At 33.4% G+C, this 19,873-nt stretch overlaps 1 protein-coding gene across 1 annotated transcript in view; it reads right to left on the reverse strand.

Moving 5' to 3' along the window:
* Window positions 1-19,873, reverse strand: part of LOC115885626 — a 567,259-nt gene that overhangs the window by 416,100 nt on the left and 131,286 nt on the right. Inside the window, exons 3-4 of the mRNA XM_030904592.1 lie at window positions 5,031-5,169; window positions 4,703-4,848 (exon numbers count right to left, since the gene is read on the reverse strand). Of these exons, the coding sequence (XP_030760452.1) occupies window positions 4,703-4,848; window positions 5,031-5,169 (285 nt within the window). The remainder of the gene's footprint in view (window positions 1-4,702; window positions 4,849-5,030; window positions 5,170-19,873) is intronic.

A 19,873-nucleotide genomic window follows, 5' to 3' on the forward strand; every position in this document is an offset into this window, starting at 1 on the left:
ATACATCGAAATACAAAATAAGATTATTTATTAGTAGACAAATACCAGAATATAGAAGGCCAAACCAAACCTCTAGGAAATAACTTTAAAATAAATTATTTATTCAAAAAACGTTTGGATTTTGGATCTATAAATTACAATAACAATCTCATCACATTTGTCAGTGAAATGAGTCAAAAAACATAGGTTACCGTCAATTTATATGTTTTCAATTTCAAATACTCGACGCCCATTGGTCGTGACGAAATCGTCTTCCTCGACAAAATACGGCACGTTTTTTTTGGGCCAGTCGAATATCCTTATTCTATATATCCTTGGCGCCAATATTCGAAAACAGCTGACAAAACAGAACGACGACAAATGACACTTTTGACTTGACATCCGTTGCCAACATCAAGATTTAAATACCAACCTAAAATATTGTTTAAGCGCCGCTCGTGAGTAGTTGAAAAACTAGAGAGTGCCCAGGCTCTGATAGTTACAGCTTTACTCTATGGTTACGGAACTAAAATGGATGCACATACAGAAAAAATCCGATGGCTCTCAAAATTTTTCAAAAAAAATATATATTTTTTTAAATTTCAAACTTAAATAACTCGGTTATTTTGGACTTATTTGAAAAATGGTAAAGAGAAAATATGTTTCTTTTATCGAGATCTACTAACCCTGAAAATATTTGCACTTATTTAAGACTCACCCTGTATATTATTTTGAAAGTTCGTATCATTAGCTACATATTTTGAAAAATAACTTATAACAAAGTTGTTATTCAACAACTTTTGTTATTATTAGGTGCTTCCAAAGACACTTTTAAAACCTGACTTAGTTTTATATGAAATCTCACAACTTTTTGTAATGAAAGAACTGTGTTGCGAGACTTTTCCATGAGATTTGTTCGAAGATTGTTCTTTGTTCTTACTTAAATTAAAGAAAATCTTTTATTTATTTCTGTTCCTAGAACTGTCTTTGATTGTCTTAGAGCGTTGGAGTTGGAGGATTCCCATTCAGATTCCGTATGGAGTCATCCAGGCTCTTCTGTACTGTTTAAGTTGTTTTCCAGTTGGAAAGCACAACACTCCTGGTTCAGTTAGTAGAGTATTCTCTCCTTTTTTTAGCTAGATCGTTTGCTTTTTCATTGTCTTCTATCCGGTGGATTGGCACCGAGAGTAGGTGGACTTTATTTTCTTTGCCTAATTTGTTCATCTTCTCTAAGCATTTTTTGACCAACTTCGAATGAATGGTTACTGCTCTATCGGTTATATCGCTTTTAAGGCTGCTTGACTATCGGTTACTGAAGTGCTACTCTTTACGTTCAAGCCTCATACACGTGTTTGCATTATTTGCATTTGCGTTTGCAACAAAAAAAAATATATATTTTCTAATTTATTTCCAACATTTTCGTCCTAATTAATTATTAATTCAAATATAGACATACAAAACAATGTGTTGATTTATTATTTTTCTTATTTACTTTATTCGAAATTTATTTCACGTATAGTATTCATTAGCTAATTAAAATAATATTTGAAGTTTAATCTGTGGAGTTACTAATTTGATTGAAATTGTTATTTCGCTAGCTATATAAATAAATTTCTCTATCTACAGGGTGTCCCACTTAAGATGGATACTAGCCAATATCTTGGTGGTTTGTTGAACGATCTTTTTCATTTTAGGCAGGAGGCTGTATGGCTATAAGACGTACATTTTGCCCAGGGTAAGAAATGTGATACCTCATAGACGTACGTTTTAATGGGGTTTGATATTTTTCGAGTCAAGAGTAAACTACCTTTAGGACAGTATTTATTTCAAATCTGATAAATTATATTGAATCCTCCTTACCTAAGATACTTAAGTTCTAATTTTGATAAATATTTACATAGGGTGTGTCATTAAAATAAGACATTTTTAATTTTATTATTATATTTTAAGTACTTACGATGCCACTGGATAAAAAACTGGTTTAGTATCAATAACCAATTTTAACCAATTATCAATTAATAATCGTTTTTTATGGTGGTTTGGCCGAAGATATTGACTTTTAGTTCGTTATAGTTTTATAAATCAATGTACTTAAACAGCCGTTAAACGGTAGCCTACTAAAATGCCGTTAATAGATATTGTGACGTCGTTTATGTCGGCAGAAAGTAATGCCTAGCCTTAAGCATTTTGCAAGAGCACCTGTGGGTCAGTGGCTGAGGCTATCGCTTCGTAAGCGAATGGTCCGTGGTTCAAATCTCACGCCGACCAAGACTTTTTTATATTTTTTTTGCTTATAGCGTGATCTTATTGCACTGGTTTCACTCTTTTTGGTTGGATTGGTTTAGTTATTTGGCGGGTTGGTTAGCGTGGTTATTTGGTGGAGTTGGTTGATTTTTACTAATTTATATTTGTTTTTTATATTTTTTATCAGTGTCGAGGTTAGTTGCGTTGGTTAAGTTGGTTATTTGGTGCGGTGGATAGCGTTGGTTAGTCCTTATAAAATTCCTATATTTCATAAAGCCGTCAAGTGCGTCACATCAACGACGTCATACCTATTAACGGCATTTTAGTAAGCTACCGTTTAACGGCAGTTTAAGTACAGCTTTTATAAATCTTTGTTTAGAGCATATTTTTCAAAGTTAATAGGGATTGTTTTAAATATCTAACTATTTGGATTCCTCAATAAAACGAATAAAAATCATATTTCAGATTCCATTGAAAACTGGGTTTTTAAATTATTTTGTAACTCATTTTATTCTATTTGTATTAGCAAACTTAAAAAAAACAATTTTTTTAAAGTAAACAAAATAAATTGAAAATATTTAGTTTTTTTTGTATCGTATCTTAATTATTATCTGTGTTATTATGGAAGCTATCTGAAAACTAAATCGACTATTAATTGATAATTGGTTATTGATTGTAAACCTGTTGTTTATCCAGTAGCGTCGTAAGTACTTAAAAAAAGAATAACAAAAATAAAAATGTCTTATTTTAATGACGCACCCTGTATCAATATTTATCAAAATTAGAACTTTAGTATCTTAGGTAAGGAAGATTCAATATAATTTATCAGATTTGAAATAAATACTGTCCTAAGGGTAGTTTACTCTTGACTCGAAAAATATCAAACCCCATTAAAACGTACGTCTATGAGGTATCGCATTTCTTACCCTGGGCAAAATGTACGTCTTATAGCTATACAGCTTCCTGCCAAAAATGAAAAAGATCGCTCAACAAACAACCAAGATATTTCTAGATGTTTACGGATTTTTTCACTTGCCACAACGTTGAACGAGCAGGTGCGGTAGTTGCTAGATAGCTGTTCTGTGACTTGTACGTTGAAGTTCTTCTCAATATCGTTAAACTGACCCACAATAGAATTTCAAAAAATACCAGCCCACACGTTCAAAATCGTCTTCGTTGAGTTCTTGTACCAACTGAATTTTGTACGGGTGGAACTTGTGTTTTTTTAATATCCTTTGGAAACTTGAATCCTTTGAAAACGATTCCCGCCGGTCTCATTGGCTAATTTTCTTGTACTCAGAATACTGTCCATGGCAACTTGGCCCAATACGAATACCTCCATAGCTTCATTTACTAGAGGATTTTCCCTCTGCCTCTCTTTATTCATAACGGAACCAGTTTCGCGAAATTTTGCTACTAACTGGCGAACAATTTTGCCATAAAGGTGTTTGTCAGGATGGCGTACATTGAATATCTGCGCAACCCGATTGCAAACATCTAGAAATAATAAGAAAAAACAGCAAATTGCACAAATTTCGATCCTTCATATTTTCCCAACGACTCGACCGATCTTCAAAAACGAAGCAGGAAAGTATAGAGAATAGAAAGCCCTTTTCACTGCGGTACCACTTCACCCCTCTTCCCATTTGAAAAAAATCGGGGGATGACACCCCCGCTTAGAGGGTTGAAGATTTTGCAATAATTTTTGAGGCAAAAGTTGTCACCCTCACAAACAAAATTGACGTGTTTTTGAATTTTCTGAAATTTTTCGGGTAATTTTTCCCTGGCCGTTATGCCTTGCGGAACGTTTTTGATGGGCCACCCTGTATATGTAAATATTATTTTCAATTTATTTCTGTAATCTGTACATTTTCTGTTTTCTCAATAGCCCGCAAATTTTGTAGAATGCCAACCCAAAATACACACTTTTATGCAAATGCCTAATAATGTCAACGCTTAAATTTATTTAAGAAAAAATTTTGAATCTAACCAACAATTTGTATTTATAGTGGTTTACAATAATTTTGTTAAATTATACAAATATTCTGGTTGATGTGATTTGTCGTGATATTGGTTTGAAATAAATATGACGATGACCTCCAATGAAAACGCAAGTTACTTAAATCTAATAATTCTAATTCTAAGCTAGATACCTAGACTGTTATTCCGAAGCTACAAACCTATAGATGAAAATATGCATAAAAATTTACTTCCTAGTACAGAGGATATTGATACCCAGGGACCCAGGTACAGTAGTAAGTTTATTATAATGCTTTTCTTAGCTTTAAATCAAATGTTTTTTTGGTATTTGCACGACCCTTACCACCTTTTTTCTCGCTAGCTCGTGCATCAAGGCATGGTAAAGGACCTTTCGTGTCAAGGACCTATCGTGTCAAGGCCGTAGTGTGTCATGGCCTTGAATTTTTACTCCCATCGCGCGTAAAGAAGTTTCACTTAAAAAAAGATAAAAATAACATACCTAACAGGCGAAAGCTCCCTATTACAACTGCCACTAAATGTAAATATTCCAGGAGAATTGACTTCGGATCCCGAATGGAAGCTCGGTGAATTCGTCCACTTATGAGTAGTGCTCCCTAAGGACTGATGTTTCGTTAAAGGCGGTACCTTAAAAATAATTGAGGTCAAATTATATATAGGCAATAATATGGAGTTAAGAGTACAGAATGAGTTTTTTAATTTTTTTTTTCATTCTCCTATGTTTGGAATGTTTTTTCGTTGTCGTAAAATAAAAATATTCAGAAGTTGCGATCCAAAAAAGGAATAAATAAATAAATTGAAAGACTTACCGATGATGGTACATTAGCGGTAGTAGTACTGCGAGATGACGCGAAGTACGACCGAGCGGCTGATGAATAATTCGAATGTTGATTCTTCTCCCACGGTTCCGACGTGCTTCGTAAATGTAAAATTGATATGTTAGACCCTCTGAAACAAAGATATATATTTGAAATTGTTTGAAACTGTAACTTGTAATTCATACGGTAAATAAACATTTAGTATATGAACCATTCCTAGTACAAGTAGTGGCAACCTAGAATTTTTCTGTTTACATCTGGTTTGTGTATCGTTTCGGTTTGGATCCGTCTTAGATCTGTCTAACTTTTTGCTTGTCAGGTAAAACGGATTAAAAAATTAAAAACCAGCGTATACACTGAAAATTTTACTCCTTGTAATAATTATTAATTACATATAATAAGATAAAAAACGCTGCTGAGACTATTAAAATGTTGATCTAATGACAATTTGACGTTTATACTATTATGTCAAAACCAACTTTTTTCCAAAGCCTACCATGACTTCACTAAGGCATCGTTTATTGTTCACTGTTATTAACATCTCAATTGCAAAATAAAACACTAAATCACCACAATACACCGAAACAGTTTTACTTTTTTACACTGGTCGCGCGTTTCGCTAACCATGTTAGCATCATCAGCATTGGTGTATTGTGGTGATTTAGTGTTGTATTTTGCTGTGTAACACCAAAGGTTCCAACTGTAACAGATTATTTCCTTTATATTATTATTTATATGATTAACAGATAATTTCCTATGTCCTTTACGTTCAAGTCGATGTTTTCGGTTATTAGTTTCGGGAGAGGGTCTTTTAACAGGAAGTAATAAAACAAACATCTTTCAAACGAAACTATTTTTAAATTCCCAAACTTATAGAAGGGCAAAGCAAATAAACTGTAGAACTTAGAAGTAAACAGAAAATTGTAAAGATAGACCTTAGATAAAAACGCTGGGACATTGTAAAACCAATAACCACCCTTGATAACATGTAACTATCGCCGGATGTTTGTAAAGGATCTGGGAACTTTAGGAAAGCACGTATCTAGACGTAAACTAGGATTAGATACGTAAAATGGTCATAGTACTGCCATCTAACAACGGGAGGTCGAACCAATTTGGTTTGAAGGGCGGTGTCAAGCTGACCAATCAAGCAAAGAACAGTACCTTTAGGGATGATCCTATTGGCGAAGTACCGAATGCACCACCCTTCAGCCCTGTAATGTTGGAACCTCGGGGCTGTTTTTAGGCAGAAAAGTTAGTTCGGTTTAAGTTTCTAAAAGAGACGGTTCTCCCTCGGGTTCGCGAAATTCGGTTAGGTTCACGATGTGACCCCCTGTAGTTTTTAAGTCTGGTGTCTACTAATAGTATTTTTTTATGTCCTTTTGTCAAATGTTTTTAATTTTCTTCTCTAAAATTATTTTAATGTGTTGTAGTAAGATTTAGTAATGAAGGTTCAATTGATTATGTAATTATCAGATTTTTCAACAAAGCAGACACCAGACAATTTTCTTGTATTTTTCCATCTATTTTCCATTTTTAGTAATAACAAGTAATTTCGATCATATATATATTTTTTTTATTTGTTCTTTATTTTCTTTTTAATATTAAATTTAAATGTTTTCTAAAAACTGGGCCGTTTTATTTCTATAGTAAAAAATAACCAAGAGTGTTTTAAAAGTATACAAATAAGATCCTTATGAACGGGCAGAATATCTCCAGAGCAGTCCCGAAAAGTCTCGAGAAATGAGCTACATATTTACAGACAGAGGTCGGGCCGTAATTAAGGTAAGTTATAATAGATTTGAGAGACTAACAGGCACTAAGACAAAGCATTAAACATACGCTCCAAAGAGTCGGTGTACTTTTTATCCAAGTTTGCCTTCCGTTCAACTTAATTGTTTTTCATAATTATAAAATAGTCAGCTACCCATAGACAAGTGACTAATCCGAAAAGATTTGTCACATAAAATTTGGTGGCAGCTCAGGGGATACAAAAATAATTAATTTGTAGGACCTAGATTATTCCTTTTGATTATATTTTTGATTTAAAATTTGGTTATAGCTAAGGGAATCTTGGAAAACTAATTTGTAGTACGTAATTCTTGTTTTTGGTTTTATTTTTGTTTTAACTTGAGAAGAAAAGGCTAAATTTATTTTTCTCGATTTTTTTAACTTATTTTTGTGACTTTAACAGTATTAGTTGAATATTAATAGTTATCCTATTAAGGTGATAATTGTAATAAGTTGAATGAATATTTTTATAATCCATTTGAAATTTATTTTCTGGTATGTTTGTTAATGGATCTTAGTGATAAAAATGTTAGAATTCTATTATTTTTGATGTTTTGTCTTGGTTTATTGTATTTTGGTTTTAGATATAGCGGCGGCACAAGATATTTTGAGTTTTTTTTAACAAAAATTTAAATTATGGATTTAAAGTAATTTCGTTCATGATATTTGATTTTATTACAGACTTAGGAAATGCATTCTATATTTTTTTTTGTTTCAACGATAAGAGTAATTACGTAGAAAATTTAAATAATTTTGGTTTTGTTGATTTTAATTTTTTTTTCTCTTAAAGAATAATTGCAAGAATAGTTTTTGTTTAAAGTAGAATTTGCGTTAAATCAGAATATTTAATTCTTGAGAATAGTATTTTGTTTTAAGAAAAATCATGAAGATTAAATAGATATGTTTTTACCTTTATTTTTTTAAGTTAGGGAAACTTGAATGTTATTAGTAAATAGATTGCGGAAAAGTAATTAACGGGAATTAAAGCGTAAATATCATGGCAAGGAAATCGCACAGCCAGTCTCTAGAAGCAAAATCTGTTAGCTATCCTTCTCATAGCAATCAACGAAGTACATAGTTTTTATAGTAACTAAAACTGCATGGATTTTTTTTTGTAATTAGCATGAAAGATTAAACCGAACTCTTTCGACATGCTAAAAGTATTCCCATGTCGTCATATAAATTAAGTATTGTCGTAAACCCTTATTGTTTTATTCAGAAGTAAAGTGAATACGTATGTTTTTCCTATAGCTAATTTATAGGTAATATTTTAATTTGGATATATTTTTTTTATGCTATTACGTTTCGGGAAAGGCCGACAAGTTTTATTACGGTTGTAAGAACGGAGACAGTTCTAGTAATAGGTATAACTTGGCTAGACAAGGTTTTAAAGCATTTTTTTGTGTTGCATTTTTTTATGTTTATGATAGGGTTTGGGACAATCTTAATTCTCCCGTATACTTAATTTATTATTCATCTTTTGTATTTATTTCATTTATTTTTGCAACTTACCTACAAGTAAGATTTGTTTTCAATTAAGAAAAATTAAATAAGGAATCCAACGGCTATATCAGTATGATTGTATATTTATACCCTAAGGTTTTTTTTCATCAAGAGTAGATACCTGAGCGACGGAGGTATTACCGGTCAGTTTTATGACACTGGTCGTAGGTTATTGGGAGAAACGAGAAACTACGAGGGTGTTTTAAAAAGTAGTCGTCGAAAATAAGAGAATGGTTTTTCGACAATGATTTAGATAGGGTACTGGGTTATGCATGTAAGGTTGTGGAGAAGGCGATGTAATTCACTAGCAGCAAATTGGTCTATCGGGTTCGGATCAACGGATCCTAAAAACTATATACAGGACGTTGAATCTGGTCTAGGGACTTACTAGAGGTGGCCTAGACATGCTCCGAAAAGCACGGGTAAACAGAAGGAAGTTATTGCACGAAAGGAAGAGATTTTAGTGCAAGGAAGATAGAGGATAGAGTGTGGACATATCAGATGTACGCCTAATTTATTTACGGATTTGTCATTCACGACAATGAGTGCTGAACCTGCGTTTACTGATAAGGAGGTCAGTGATGGCGTAAGAAACTATCGACCAGAGCGTGCTGAGAATTCGGAGGGAGGAACCCTTGAATTGCTGTCTGGGATAAAAGACAGTGGCAGTAGCAGGTGGGGGAAAGGAGAATCGCCCACAGCTAGTAGCACTGGATCCACTCTAGTTGGCGATTTTACGCAAGTTAGGTGAAGCAAGGATCTTTATACATAACGGCTCTACACAGAGAAGGCGGAAACGCTCATGGACGCCGTAGGACGGAAAATTCGAACCCTCAATTCGAAGATTGCAATAGACAGAACATGTATGCGAATAACCCTTGGAATAAAAAACAATAGACTAGAAAGTACTCATGGGTTTAACGCCTAAGGTTTAGCGCAGACCGGAGGATCAAGGCTTGGTTGCATGCAACCCTGACTAGTTAAACTCATGAAGAAATCAATAGTATTGTAATTACCTGGTTATGATTGTAGTGTATCTGTATACACCCGGGTCCCTGCACACACTATAGTCTTAACCACTGAACCACTTTGCCGTCAACATTTCTACAGTTAACGGCTACAATAGAAAACCTATCATAATCTTTCAAAAATCACAATAGATAACCGTTATTTGCATACTGAATGGACAGCCACACAACAGACAATATTAAAATCCACATTTTTCATACTTCGGTACCTGTAAAGAATGAGGCTCGAGCGTTATGACCATTTCTCCTTCAAGGTCGGATAGGTAATCCTCAGGAGGAGTACACTCAAGTTCAGATGGGGTACACTCAAGCTCATCTGAGGACATTCAAAGGTTGAATGTGGGCATCTGGATATGGCGGAGCAGGAGATGGTAAAGAAATTTCTCCAGGAATATGAGGACATATTCGCCCAAGAGGGTAGACCGCTAAAAGCTAAGGCAGAGTGATTGCATAGACACAGGAGTTGGACTCCAGGGAAAAAGGAAAACTCCAGGGTTATGTAGAGATATATAGGTATATATCTGCCCAGGATATAAACCGCTAAAAGCCAACAGGCATGTGAGACATCGGAGAAGTTTAGAAACCTTACATGTGGGAAAAATCATACACCAGATACTTTTGAAGATCGAACATCTTATAAGAAGAAAAATATACTGATAGAGAAAGGGTTAGTATAATTTAACAGAGGAATTCTAAAAGGATAAAACAAAAGAAAGGTTCAGAGTAATAATTTGCATAATTTGTTTTAAAGGTACACTGAAAGAACACAATGATTTTACAATCTGATAATTTTTACGTTTTTATATGTTGGTATTTGATCATTTTTTTGTATACAATTTTTTATTTCAGGAAGAGTAATAGTTTTTATGTCTTAATTGAGTGGTGATTTATTGTTTAGAGAGATGAAAGAAAATAGGGTTAAAGGTTATTTTCGGGTATTTTATTTTGAAGACTAATTTTTTTTATGAGGTATTAAAAATTTTTATCTTAAATATAGGCTTTGAAGGTTTATAGATTTTTTGTATTAACTTAAAGAGTTTCATTGTTTATTCTATTTTACCTAAATTTACTTACTTATTACATTTCCTTTTCATTAAATTTTAGTAAATTTATTTTGAGATTTAAATAATGGTTTTTCAGATAATATCCTATGTTTTACAATTTTTTTATTGATATATAATTGCCAAAAACTTTTTTCATTTAAATGCTATTTACCTTTTATGGCTAGTATACAGGGTGTTTTGTTAGATGGACCGTTACCTGGGTCTAGAAAAAATGTTTTGTAAGTTATAACAGTAACCTAATGGATAATTTGTTTTTCTTTCAGCGTTCAGATAATTACTTTGCCTATGAGCATTTTTCCTGCAATATTTTTTTTATTTAATTTAATAAGTCTTTATCTATTTATCAATATTTCTTGTTTTATAACTCTTTATCTAAATTTTACTGAATTTAATTAATAAGTCACAGATATAATTTTTTTAAAAGAGTTTTAACTTATGAGGTTTTCATAATAATTTTTTTTATTACTAACGGAACACTTCGATTTGATTTGGAATTTATTTTATTAATTGAATTCTTTTGATAAAAACTTTGTTTTATTGTTATTATTATTTTTTTTGTCATAATAGACAGAGTGTTATTATTCTATACTACGCAATAGAGACAGGAATAAAAGTGATGTTTTAAGTTTTAGGATTTCAGAATTTTAATTAAGGGCAAGTTGTTAAAAATATGGAAAATTAGCTCACCCTGGAGCTCGATGATGATAATATATCAGAAGTAAAACAGTTAACGATAGATCTAAGATGTATGTACAGGTGTACAGAGGTTTAGAAAGGAGAATACCGGGGACGATAAAAACGTAGAGCAAGCAGAAGATGTATTGGGGTATAAAAATAAGTCGATACCTATGGCCATAGATTTCATGTATTATGCTATTGGTAGTTTCTTCAGCTATAGTTCGGAGCGTTTTAAAGTTTTTTATGTTACAGTAAATTTTAAGTTTTATGGATTCCTTATTCTGCCAGCGGTCTACCTCACGACCATAGACTTAGTTTATAAGATTTATACCATTAAGGGGACGAAGAAGAGGGATATCTTGCGGGACTTGTAAGATCGCAACAGATGGGTAGAGGATATCCTGAATACTACAGTGTGATGTTCTCTGAAAGGTTAACCATGTCAGGAGTGTTTGTCATGCGGTATCTTGAAAACCAAAGTAATGTTCAGCTAGAAGATCAATTTGAATTACGGTTACCAGAAGGTTAGGCCTGTTCAAAAACCTATATAACCAATACTTATTGATTTAGTCCATCAACTAATTTAGTCAATCAATTCGTTTAGTCTCCTAAAAGCTATAAATCAGTTAGATTTGGCTAATAGAATAGGCATCCAACTAGAAGTAGGCGTGGTGTCCAATGCCACCTATTAATCGGATAGTTGAACTAAAACTACATACGTATACCCGAATTTAGTAATTCGAACAGACAACATAAAGACACGTTATAAGGAAGAAGTCAGTAATCATTCGTAGTTTAAAGTATTGAACAGTTGGTATAGTAACATTTTTAACCAAGTTTAACAATTTGAATGGGATCAGTTAAAAGCATGTGAAGATAGAGAAGACTCAGATATCATTCTTTTAGTTAAAATATGTATAACCTAAACTGTTAGAGAGTGGAAACATCTGGCTATCCTGCAACTAAATCCTGCAGCTCAAAAAGTATCAGAACAGTCAGAAATAATCGATAACGTAATACGGATGTAAGCAACATAGAAGCGACCCTTATAACTTCTCTGATTGAAAGCCTCACTGTCCAGAATGGACTTGATGCATAGTAAGAGATTACAAACGAGGCACGGAGGACCGAGCAGAGGCGGTTTAACCTCTATAGGCATGCGTTCGTTCGTGTGACCTATGCCAGTTTTCACTCAAGACATGTGTACCTACTTTTCATAATTCAGTTTGCCAATAAACGTCATCAGATGACATCAGTGAGAAGGGTAACAAGATGGATTCCTTCATGCAGAACCCACATCCAGATTTATTATAACGCCGAAGCGGAATTTTGGTTAATCTCCGAGTAGCAGCGCAGTTCCAGCGAATTCTTATGGTTAATCTGAATAAGATATCCACATAGTATTCATGGAAACATCCACATTATTCCGGTTCCATCTACAGAAGAAATTAAGCATCGATCAAGAACTGTGAGAACGGGAGTGGAGTGTTTCATCGATCGAGTAGTATGATCGGGTTGCGCGAAAGCAAATTGTTCGCCGCAGATATAGCTCTGGGATAGAAGTTGAGGCTCTTCGTCTAGTACGAATTCTTCGTTTTAGATCATCCCATAAATGTTCTATCGGGTTTACGTCTGGCCTGCATGCTGGCCATTCCATAACCCGAAATCCGACTTCTGAAATGTAATCGTGTACGATTCTTGATGTGTGTGCCCTCGCATTGTCATGCATAAAAGTGAATTTGTTTCCAATGTAGTCGACCTAAGGTACCACATGAACTGCTAAAATCTCCTCAATATACCTAGCACCAGTTAAACCTCCCCTTCCGTGCCGACGGTCGCCCCAACGCATGAAAACTGGGTGGGTTCGCGCAGTCATAGAAATTGCATCTCAGATCATGCAGGAACCATCTCCATAAGCAATCCGCTCCTCATTGCAGCATTCTGCCAATCGCTCACCTGGCCTCCGGTACACTTTTCTTCTTTGGTCGCTACCATAGAGGCATATCCTGGTCTTATCTAAGAATAAAACAGATTCCCATTGTTCTAGTGCCCAATTCAGATGTTCCAGTGCAAAACGCAGGCGTGCTTGAGGATGAGCTGGGGTAAGTTTTGGAATAATTGCGGGTGTTTTGGGGGTCATGTTACTTTCCTTCAATCTCCGTCTTACTGTCCCCTGACTAATAGTCACTCCTCGTGTTTCACGGAGCTGTTGTTGCACCTGAATAGCATTAACACGCCGATTTCTTAACATTGTTGACACAATAAAGCGGTCATCACGATCCGTTGTATATCTCTTTCTACCAGTTCCAGGTCGACTACGAAAGGATCGAGTCTCCTCATATCGTTCACACACCCTTCGAACCGCTCCGCGTGTCATGTGTAGTTGCCGAGCTACAACTCTCTGTTTAACTCCATTTTCGATTAAAGCGATTAATTGGGCGGCTTTTTCCGGTGATGTATGCATTAAATTGAAACACTAATCAAAGAATAAAAGAACAATATGAAAATTTCGATTACAATGGTAGTAATTGCAATATTTGACAAATTTATTATTCTTATTGTCACCACAACCGAAATACCTTTTTTTACCTTTTTTTGTTTACCCATTGGTACGCATATAAACGATCAGTACCCTGGATAAATTTATGCTTATATTAAAGCATGTTAAATTGTCTTGAGACACAGTTAAAACCAAAAGTTCACAGTGGGCCGATTTCTATGCACGTAAGTTTAGTTCGAACAAAAAAAATTCCAAAATTTGCTTAAGATTATGACGCCATTATTTATAGTACCTCTTAACTAGGCAGGATTTTGAGAAAATTCCATTTTCCTATAATTTGTAATAGCAGTTGCGTCCTCTAGCAGCCTTTCTACAAACTTGAAAATAATTTTCAGCAATTTCTCATGGCTACTTTAGTTATAAATATTTTTTTTTGTTTCGTTTCTTTAGTTATAAATTTTCGTTTTTAGTTTAAAATTTTCGTTTAGTTATAAATATTTCGCGCGTTCTACGGCTAATACTTTCCGAGATCAGGCGAGAGCTATTCTTAGTGGGACACCCTGTACAGGGTGGGTCAAATTCGACGCTTTTAAATGGAAACACCCTTTTCTATAGGAGATAGACGAAAACTAATATCGGTGTCTGAGAACCGCACATCAATATCTGTTACCGTTTCGGAGTTACGGGGTGTTTTTCAAAAATGTGCATTTTTAACAAGTCCCTGTAACTTTTTTGCTATGGAAAATTTTGTATTTCTATGAAAACATTTCCAAAGCACCTTTTTACGTAGAATTTAATGGTTTAAGTATAATTTTTTTAAAATTAATAATTTAAGAGTTATCAACAGAAAATTTGATTTTTTATATGGGACACCCTGTATATTTTTAATTTATTTAAAATTACCTTTCCAAAAATATAACACACTCGATATTTTGCTCGATTCCTCTTCGAGATATAGAGTATATAAAAATTTGCCCCCTTTAAATAAGTAGGCTTTGAACGACACCTACTGTAATGCAAAAAAATCTAGCTGTGAGCATCGATTAAAACGAAAATAATATTTGCTATGAGAGATGCAGAATTTTATAACAATTTAAAATATATTTAACCAACATCAACACATATAAAATATATTTAATAACATTAAAAATAAATAGCAAACCAAGGCCCAAGGCATGAGATTTTGCTACAGGTGTTCGACATATCAACCGTCTTCTGTTATGGACAGACGGGGCAGTTTTTGAACATTTCTCGCGGAATTTGTTAACTCAGTGGGGGGGAAAGATACCCTCTCATAACTGCTAAGTATTTCTAATTCTTGTCTAGATTATACGGAAGAATAAGGAACCTTTATTCTTCCGCAAATATATCCATAGGATTGGATCCATGGGCACTAAGTCAGACGGCCTCGACGGCCAACGGCTGGGATCTTGGTTAGCTATCCAATTATTCTTGAAATTGGCTGATAACTTCAGCGTTCAGAGGCGGTGCGTTGTCTTGCTGGAAAAATATGTTTTCGAGTTCCATTAAGGGCATATCATCAATAAAGGTTCCAAAGCCTACTAGTTAAAAGTGACAAACTTTTAAAAATCCTGTATTTCGAAGGGGATTATAACAAAATATCAAGTGTGCTATATTTTTGGAAAGGTAATTTTACATTATTTTCAGTTAATTAAAATTATAGAGGGTGTCCCAAATAAAAAATCAATTTTCCTGTTGATAACTCTTAAATTATTCATTTTAAAAAAAATTATACTTAAACCATTAAATTCTACGTAAAAAGGTGCTTTGGAAATGTTTTCACAGAAATACAAAATTTTCTATAGCAAAAAAGTTACAGAGATTTGTTAAAAATGCACATTTTTGAAAAATGCCCCGTAACTCCAAAATGGTAACAGATATTGATGTGCGGTTTTCACCATCATGTCTTTGATGAAAATTGAGCTCCAGACACTGATATTAGTTTTTGTCTATCTCCTATAGAAAAGGGTGATTCCATTTAAAAGCGTCGAATTTGACCAACCCTGTACAACTATGCCTCAATAAACAAATGTTTTTTAATGCTTATTTTTGGCATTCTGTAAGTATCCTTAATAAATTAATTAAAAACAATGAAAAAAAAAGTTAAAGTTCCCATTAAAATACTGAAACAATATGAATTTTCAGACAAAAAGAACTAAAACTGCTGATGTCTTTTTTCCATGGAATCAAAAATATTAGTGTTAAAAATATCTCAACATCAACATTTAACACAATGGCTAAAATACACTAATTTTAATGTAAGCGTGCGTCTTGCACATGTTATTCTTCTATTCTATCGTCTGTAGGAAAAAGTATATTTTTTGCAATTCATTATTTCTTATTTATTCTAATTTCATTTCGGCGCTTAACTAAATATTGAAATAGCAACTTGGCGAGCGCCTTTCAAAACAAGTAACGAACGCTTCCACGCACGAAAATTACCAAACGTGATCGCATTCTGCCGGGGATCGGCAATGAAAACCTCTTTAGGAAGTATGGCGTGGGCAACCAGAACCGGCGAGGTTACGACTGGTGGAAGCCTTCTGCGGCCCACCGCTTCTTAAAACGCAGGTTCATTGTCCATTCGGGCGTGGGCCATTTGGGTTTTATAGCCGATCGTTTTCCGTATAATTCGAGTGTCAAACGTTGTTTTAGGAATATTTTAATTGACGGGTCGAAAAGTCGATGATACAGGAATGTATACTAGGCGATTAAAAAATGTTTATAATTATTGATTTTTATTTCTCTACAGGATAATTCGAATTAGTTCCTTATAATTGGGATCTCGAAAACTATAGGAGAATACGAGGATACGAAGATATGGGAGAATTAGGGCACAATTACCTAACACCACTGCACATTGTCGTCCGTAGTTGTGCCAATGCGACATTTATTAGAATGGTCATTGAGGGAAACAGTACTGGGATAATTTTCCGGTCAGGGGCTCGGAACACTCTCAAAAAGAAAATTCTAATTCTCCAACTCGCAGTGGATGACATACCAAGAATTTACAACTTAGAGAAACAATTCACTGTAGTATTGAGTTTTAAAAAAGGACTGGAAGGAATCATACCATGACGTGGTATACTAATGCTTCCAAAACCAAACCAGGGACAGGGATAGGAGTATTTAGGCCGAAAACTAAATACTCCGAATCAATGGGCACTTACCCCAGCATCCTTCATGCAGAAATCTACGCTATCGAAAAATGCAGCACTAAACGCGATCAACTCAGTAATCATCACTAAACGTTCTCTAACCCAGTGTAAGTACATATTTTGTTAAGTTGTTTAATTTAAATTTTAGTTGTTTAATTTAAATATTAATGCTTAAAAAAGCAAGGGAGCCGACATGTTTCGGGAATTTAAAATATTCCCATCATCAGGCCCAAAGCTAAAGCAATTACAGAGATCAAATTTATAAAATACAATCACAAGTTAAAAAGTCAAAAATTTTTTTTTACAAAGTTAAAAAATTATATCTATCACAAAAATTGTTCAATCACAAATAACAATATGATATGCTAAATTTGAAAAATTAAAAACAACTAGACTAAAATCATAAGGTGAGGGGAGCCGTATAATCAACTATAATTAGATAAATTGAAAGAAAAAACAAGGCAATAATCAAATCATACCTCAATGCACAATTCAAAGAAATTTACTTAAGCATTAGTTAAATTTATTTTGAGTGATATATTTTTTATATATTTTTTTGTATTAGTAATGTAAGTTGAGAATTAATTATTTCAATCTGTATATGCTGATATTCAACTTTGTAGGATAAATTTTTTAGTTATATTAGTTAGGAACTAGTTAAGAATTATGTTTATTTCTTTATTTTTTAATTAGTATATGTTGAATTTTAATTCATATTTCAAATTTATATATTGTAGAAAATTAATATTTACTTTAGTTTAATTTTTAGAAATATAATATTTATTTTAATTTATATATGTAGAAGAATTATTTTTTATTTTAATTTAATTAAACTTGTGTTCTTTAAAATAAAAGCATACTCACACAAAAGTCACCTAGGATGTACAACCACTCGGAAGAAACAAAATTAATTAGAGCTGTTAACATTTACACAACTCATTCATTGTAATTACAAATTGCATAACTCTTCAAGAAGGAAGCCTTACAATTAAATTAAAATAAATAATAATTCTTCTACATATATAAATTAAAATAAAATAAATATTAAATTTCTAAAAATTAAACTAAAGTAAATATTAATTTTCTACAATATATAAATTTAAAATATAAATTAAAATTCAACATATACTAATAAAAAATAAAAAAATAAACATAATTCTTAACTTGTTCCTAACTAAAATAACTAAAAAAATTATCCTACAAAATTGAATATCAGCATATACAGATTGAAATAATTAATTCTCAACTTACATTATTAATACAAAAAAATATATAAAAAATATATCACTCAAAATAAATTTAACTAATGCTTAAGTAAATTTCTTTGAATTGTGCATTGAGGTATGATTTGATTATTGCCTTGTTATTTTTTCAATTTATCTAATTATAGTTGATTATACGGCTCCCCTCACCTTATGATTTTAGTCTAGTTGTTTTTAATTTTTCAAATTTAGCATACCATATTGTTATCTGTGATTGAACAATTTTTGTGATAGATATAATTTTTTGACTTTGTAAAAAAAATGTTTGACTTTTTAACTTGTTGTGATTGTATTTTATAAATTTGACCTCTGTAATTGTTTTAGCTTTGGGCCTGATGATGGGAATTAAAGATTGTGAGTTATTGTCCTTTTATCCGCCTTCAAAGGTTTTGCTTTGATCAGTAATCATCAATTCAAAGTTGGTCAAAGAATGCCTAGAGAAGCTGAACAAATTAGACAAAGAAAATAAAGTCCTCCTACTCTGGCTGCCAGCTCACCAAGGGGTAAGAAGGCATTGAAAAAGCGAATGATCTAGCTAGAAAAGGAGCGGAAGCTCCACTAACTAAACCAGAACTGTTCTGTTTTCCAAGCGGAAACCAACTAAAAGCGGAACTGAAGAACATGGATGACTCAATTCGTAACCTGGAATGTGAGTCTTCTAACGGTCTAAGATACTCGATAAAGTTCCTCAAAGCATAAGACCGAGAAAAATCAAAGATTTTCCTTGATTTAAGTAAAATCAATCTTTGAATAAAATTAATGGATTGTCACGAGGTTTCTAACAGAAGACTGTCTCCTCAACGAATACCTCAGTAGGCTGAAGCTAAGAAATAACGGCGAATGCAGATTCTGTGGGGAAAATGGGGAAACACCAAAACACCTTATATCTAAGTGCGCCGAGACGACGACCGTTCGTGCCATGAACTTTGGTACGACTGATGTCGAGGATAGAGGAAAAGGCAGGCCTCTGTGGAGCCGTCCCAGATACTGGCTTTTGTTAAAGTCCTGAGACTCTATGATATGATGAGTTAGAACTCGCTATAACTCTAGAAAGGGGAACGCATAATAGATCTGTAATGTCGCGGTGATTAACCCCCCTCCTAAACATTCTACACTCTAGGGCACAGTTGTGCATTTATATGCCGTTTAGAAACATTTCAAATTCAGAGTAGTTCCAGAGATATTAGGGAAAATCCTAAAATTGAAGATTTTGTTTTTATTTCTTTCTAACATTATTTGACAAAGTATCTCACAACTAAAGGCACATTTTCATTGCCACTTTTATGGGTTGGCCGCACTTTCATGTATCCAGAAAAATAACAACAATGTACAATTTTATTTGAAAAGCTGGATAAACATTTAGTAAAGTTTTGAGTTTCTTGAAAACCAACGAAGAGACATGGAAACTAGAATAGACATAGGAGTAAGTAATCTTTTAATTTATGCTAAAATTATTTAAAGCGTTCAAATTGATATCTTTGTTCACAACCTAAGCGTGTGTCCGTCGAGTTAAATTGTTGACAGCTTTAGGTATATCCCTTGTTCTATTTACTTGAAACTGCTTTATAATATATTTCCTTCGGTCATCAACGGTGTGATAATCTTCTTTCCAATACACTCTACTTTTCAAGGTAACCCACATAAATGTGCCCAAACGGTAATTATTTGCCAATTCCTTCCAAACCAAACCAATCCATCTATGCTGGAATTTTTGGTTTAAGTAGTCAGTAATTGTTTTAATGTGGTGAAGAAGCAGTTAGGATCAGGGGTGTAGTTTTTGAAAAATTTGTATTTTTGTATCATTTTAAGTCCGTTTGCCTAAATTACGT

Source organism: Sitophilus oryzae, unplaced genomic scaffold (assembly GCF_002938485.1).
Source record: "Sitophilus oryzae breed Bouriz unplaced genomic scaffold, Soryzae_2.0 scaffold_404_pilon_pilon, whole genome shotgun sequence".
NCBI classification, from domain to species: Eukaryota; Metazoa; Arthropoda; class Insecta; order Coleoptera; family Curculionidae; genus Sitophilus; species Sitophilus oryzae.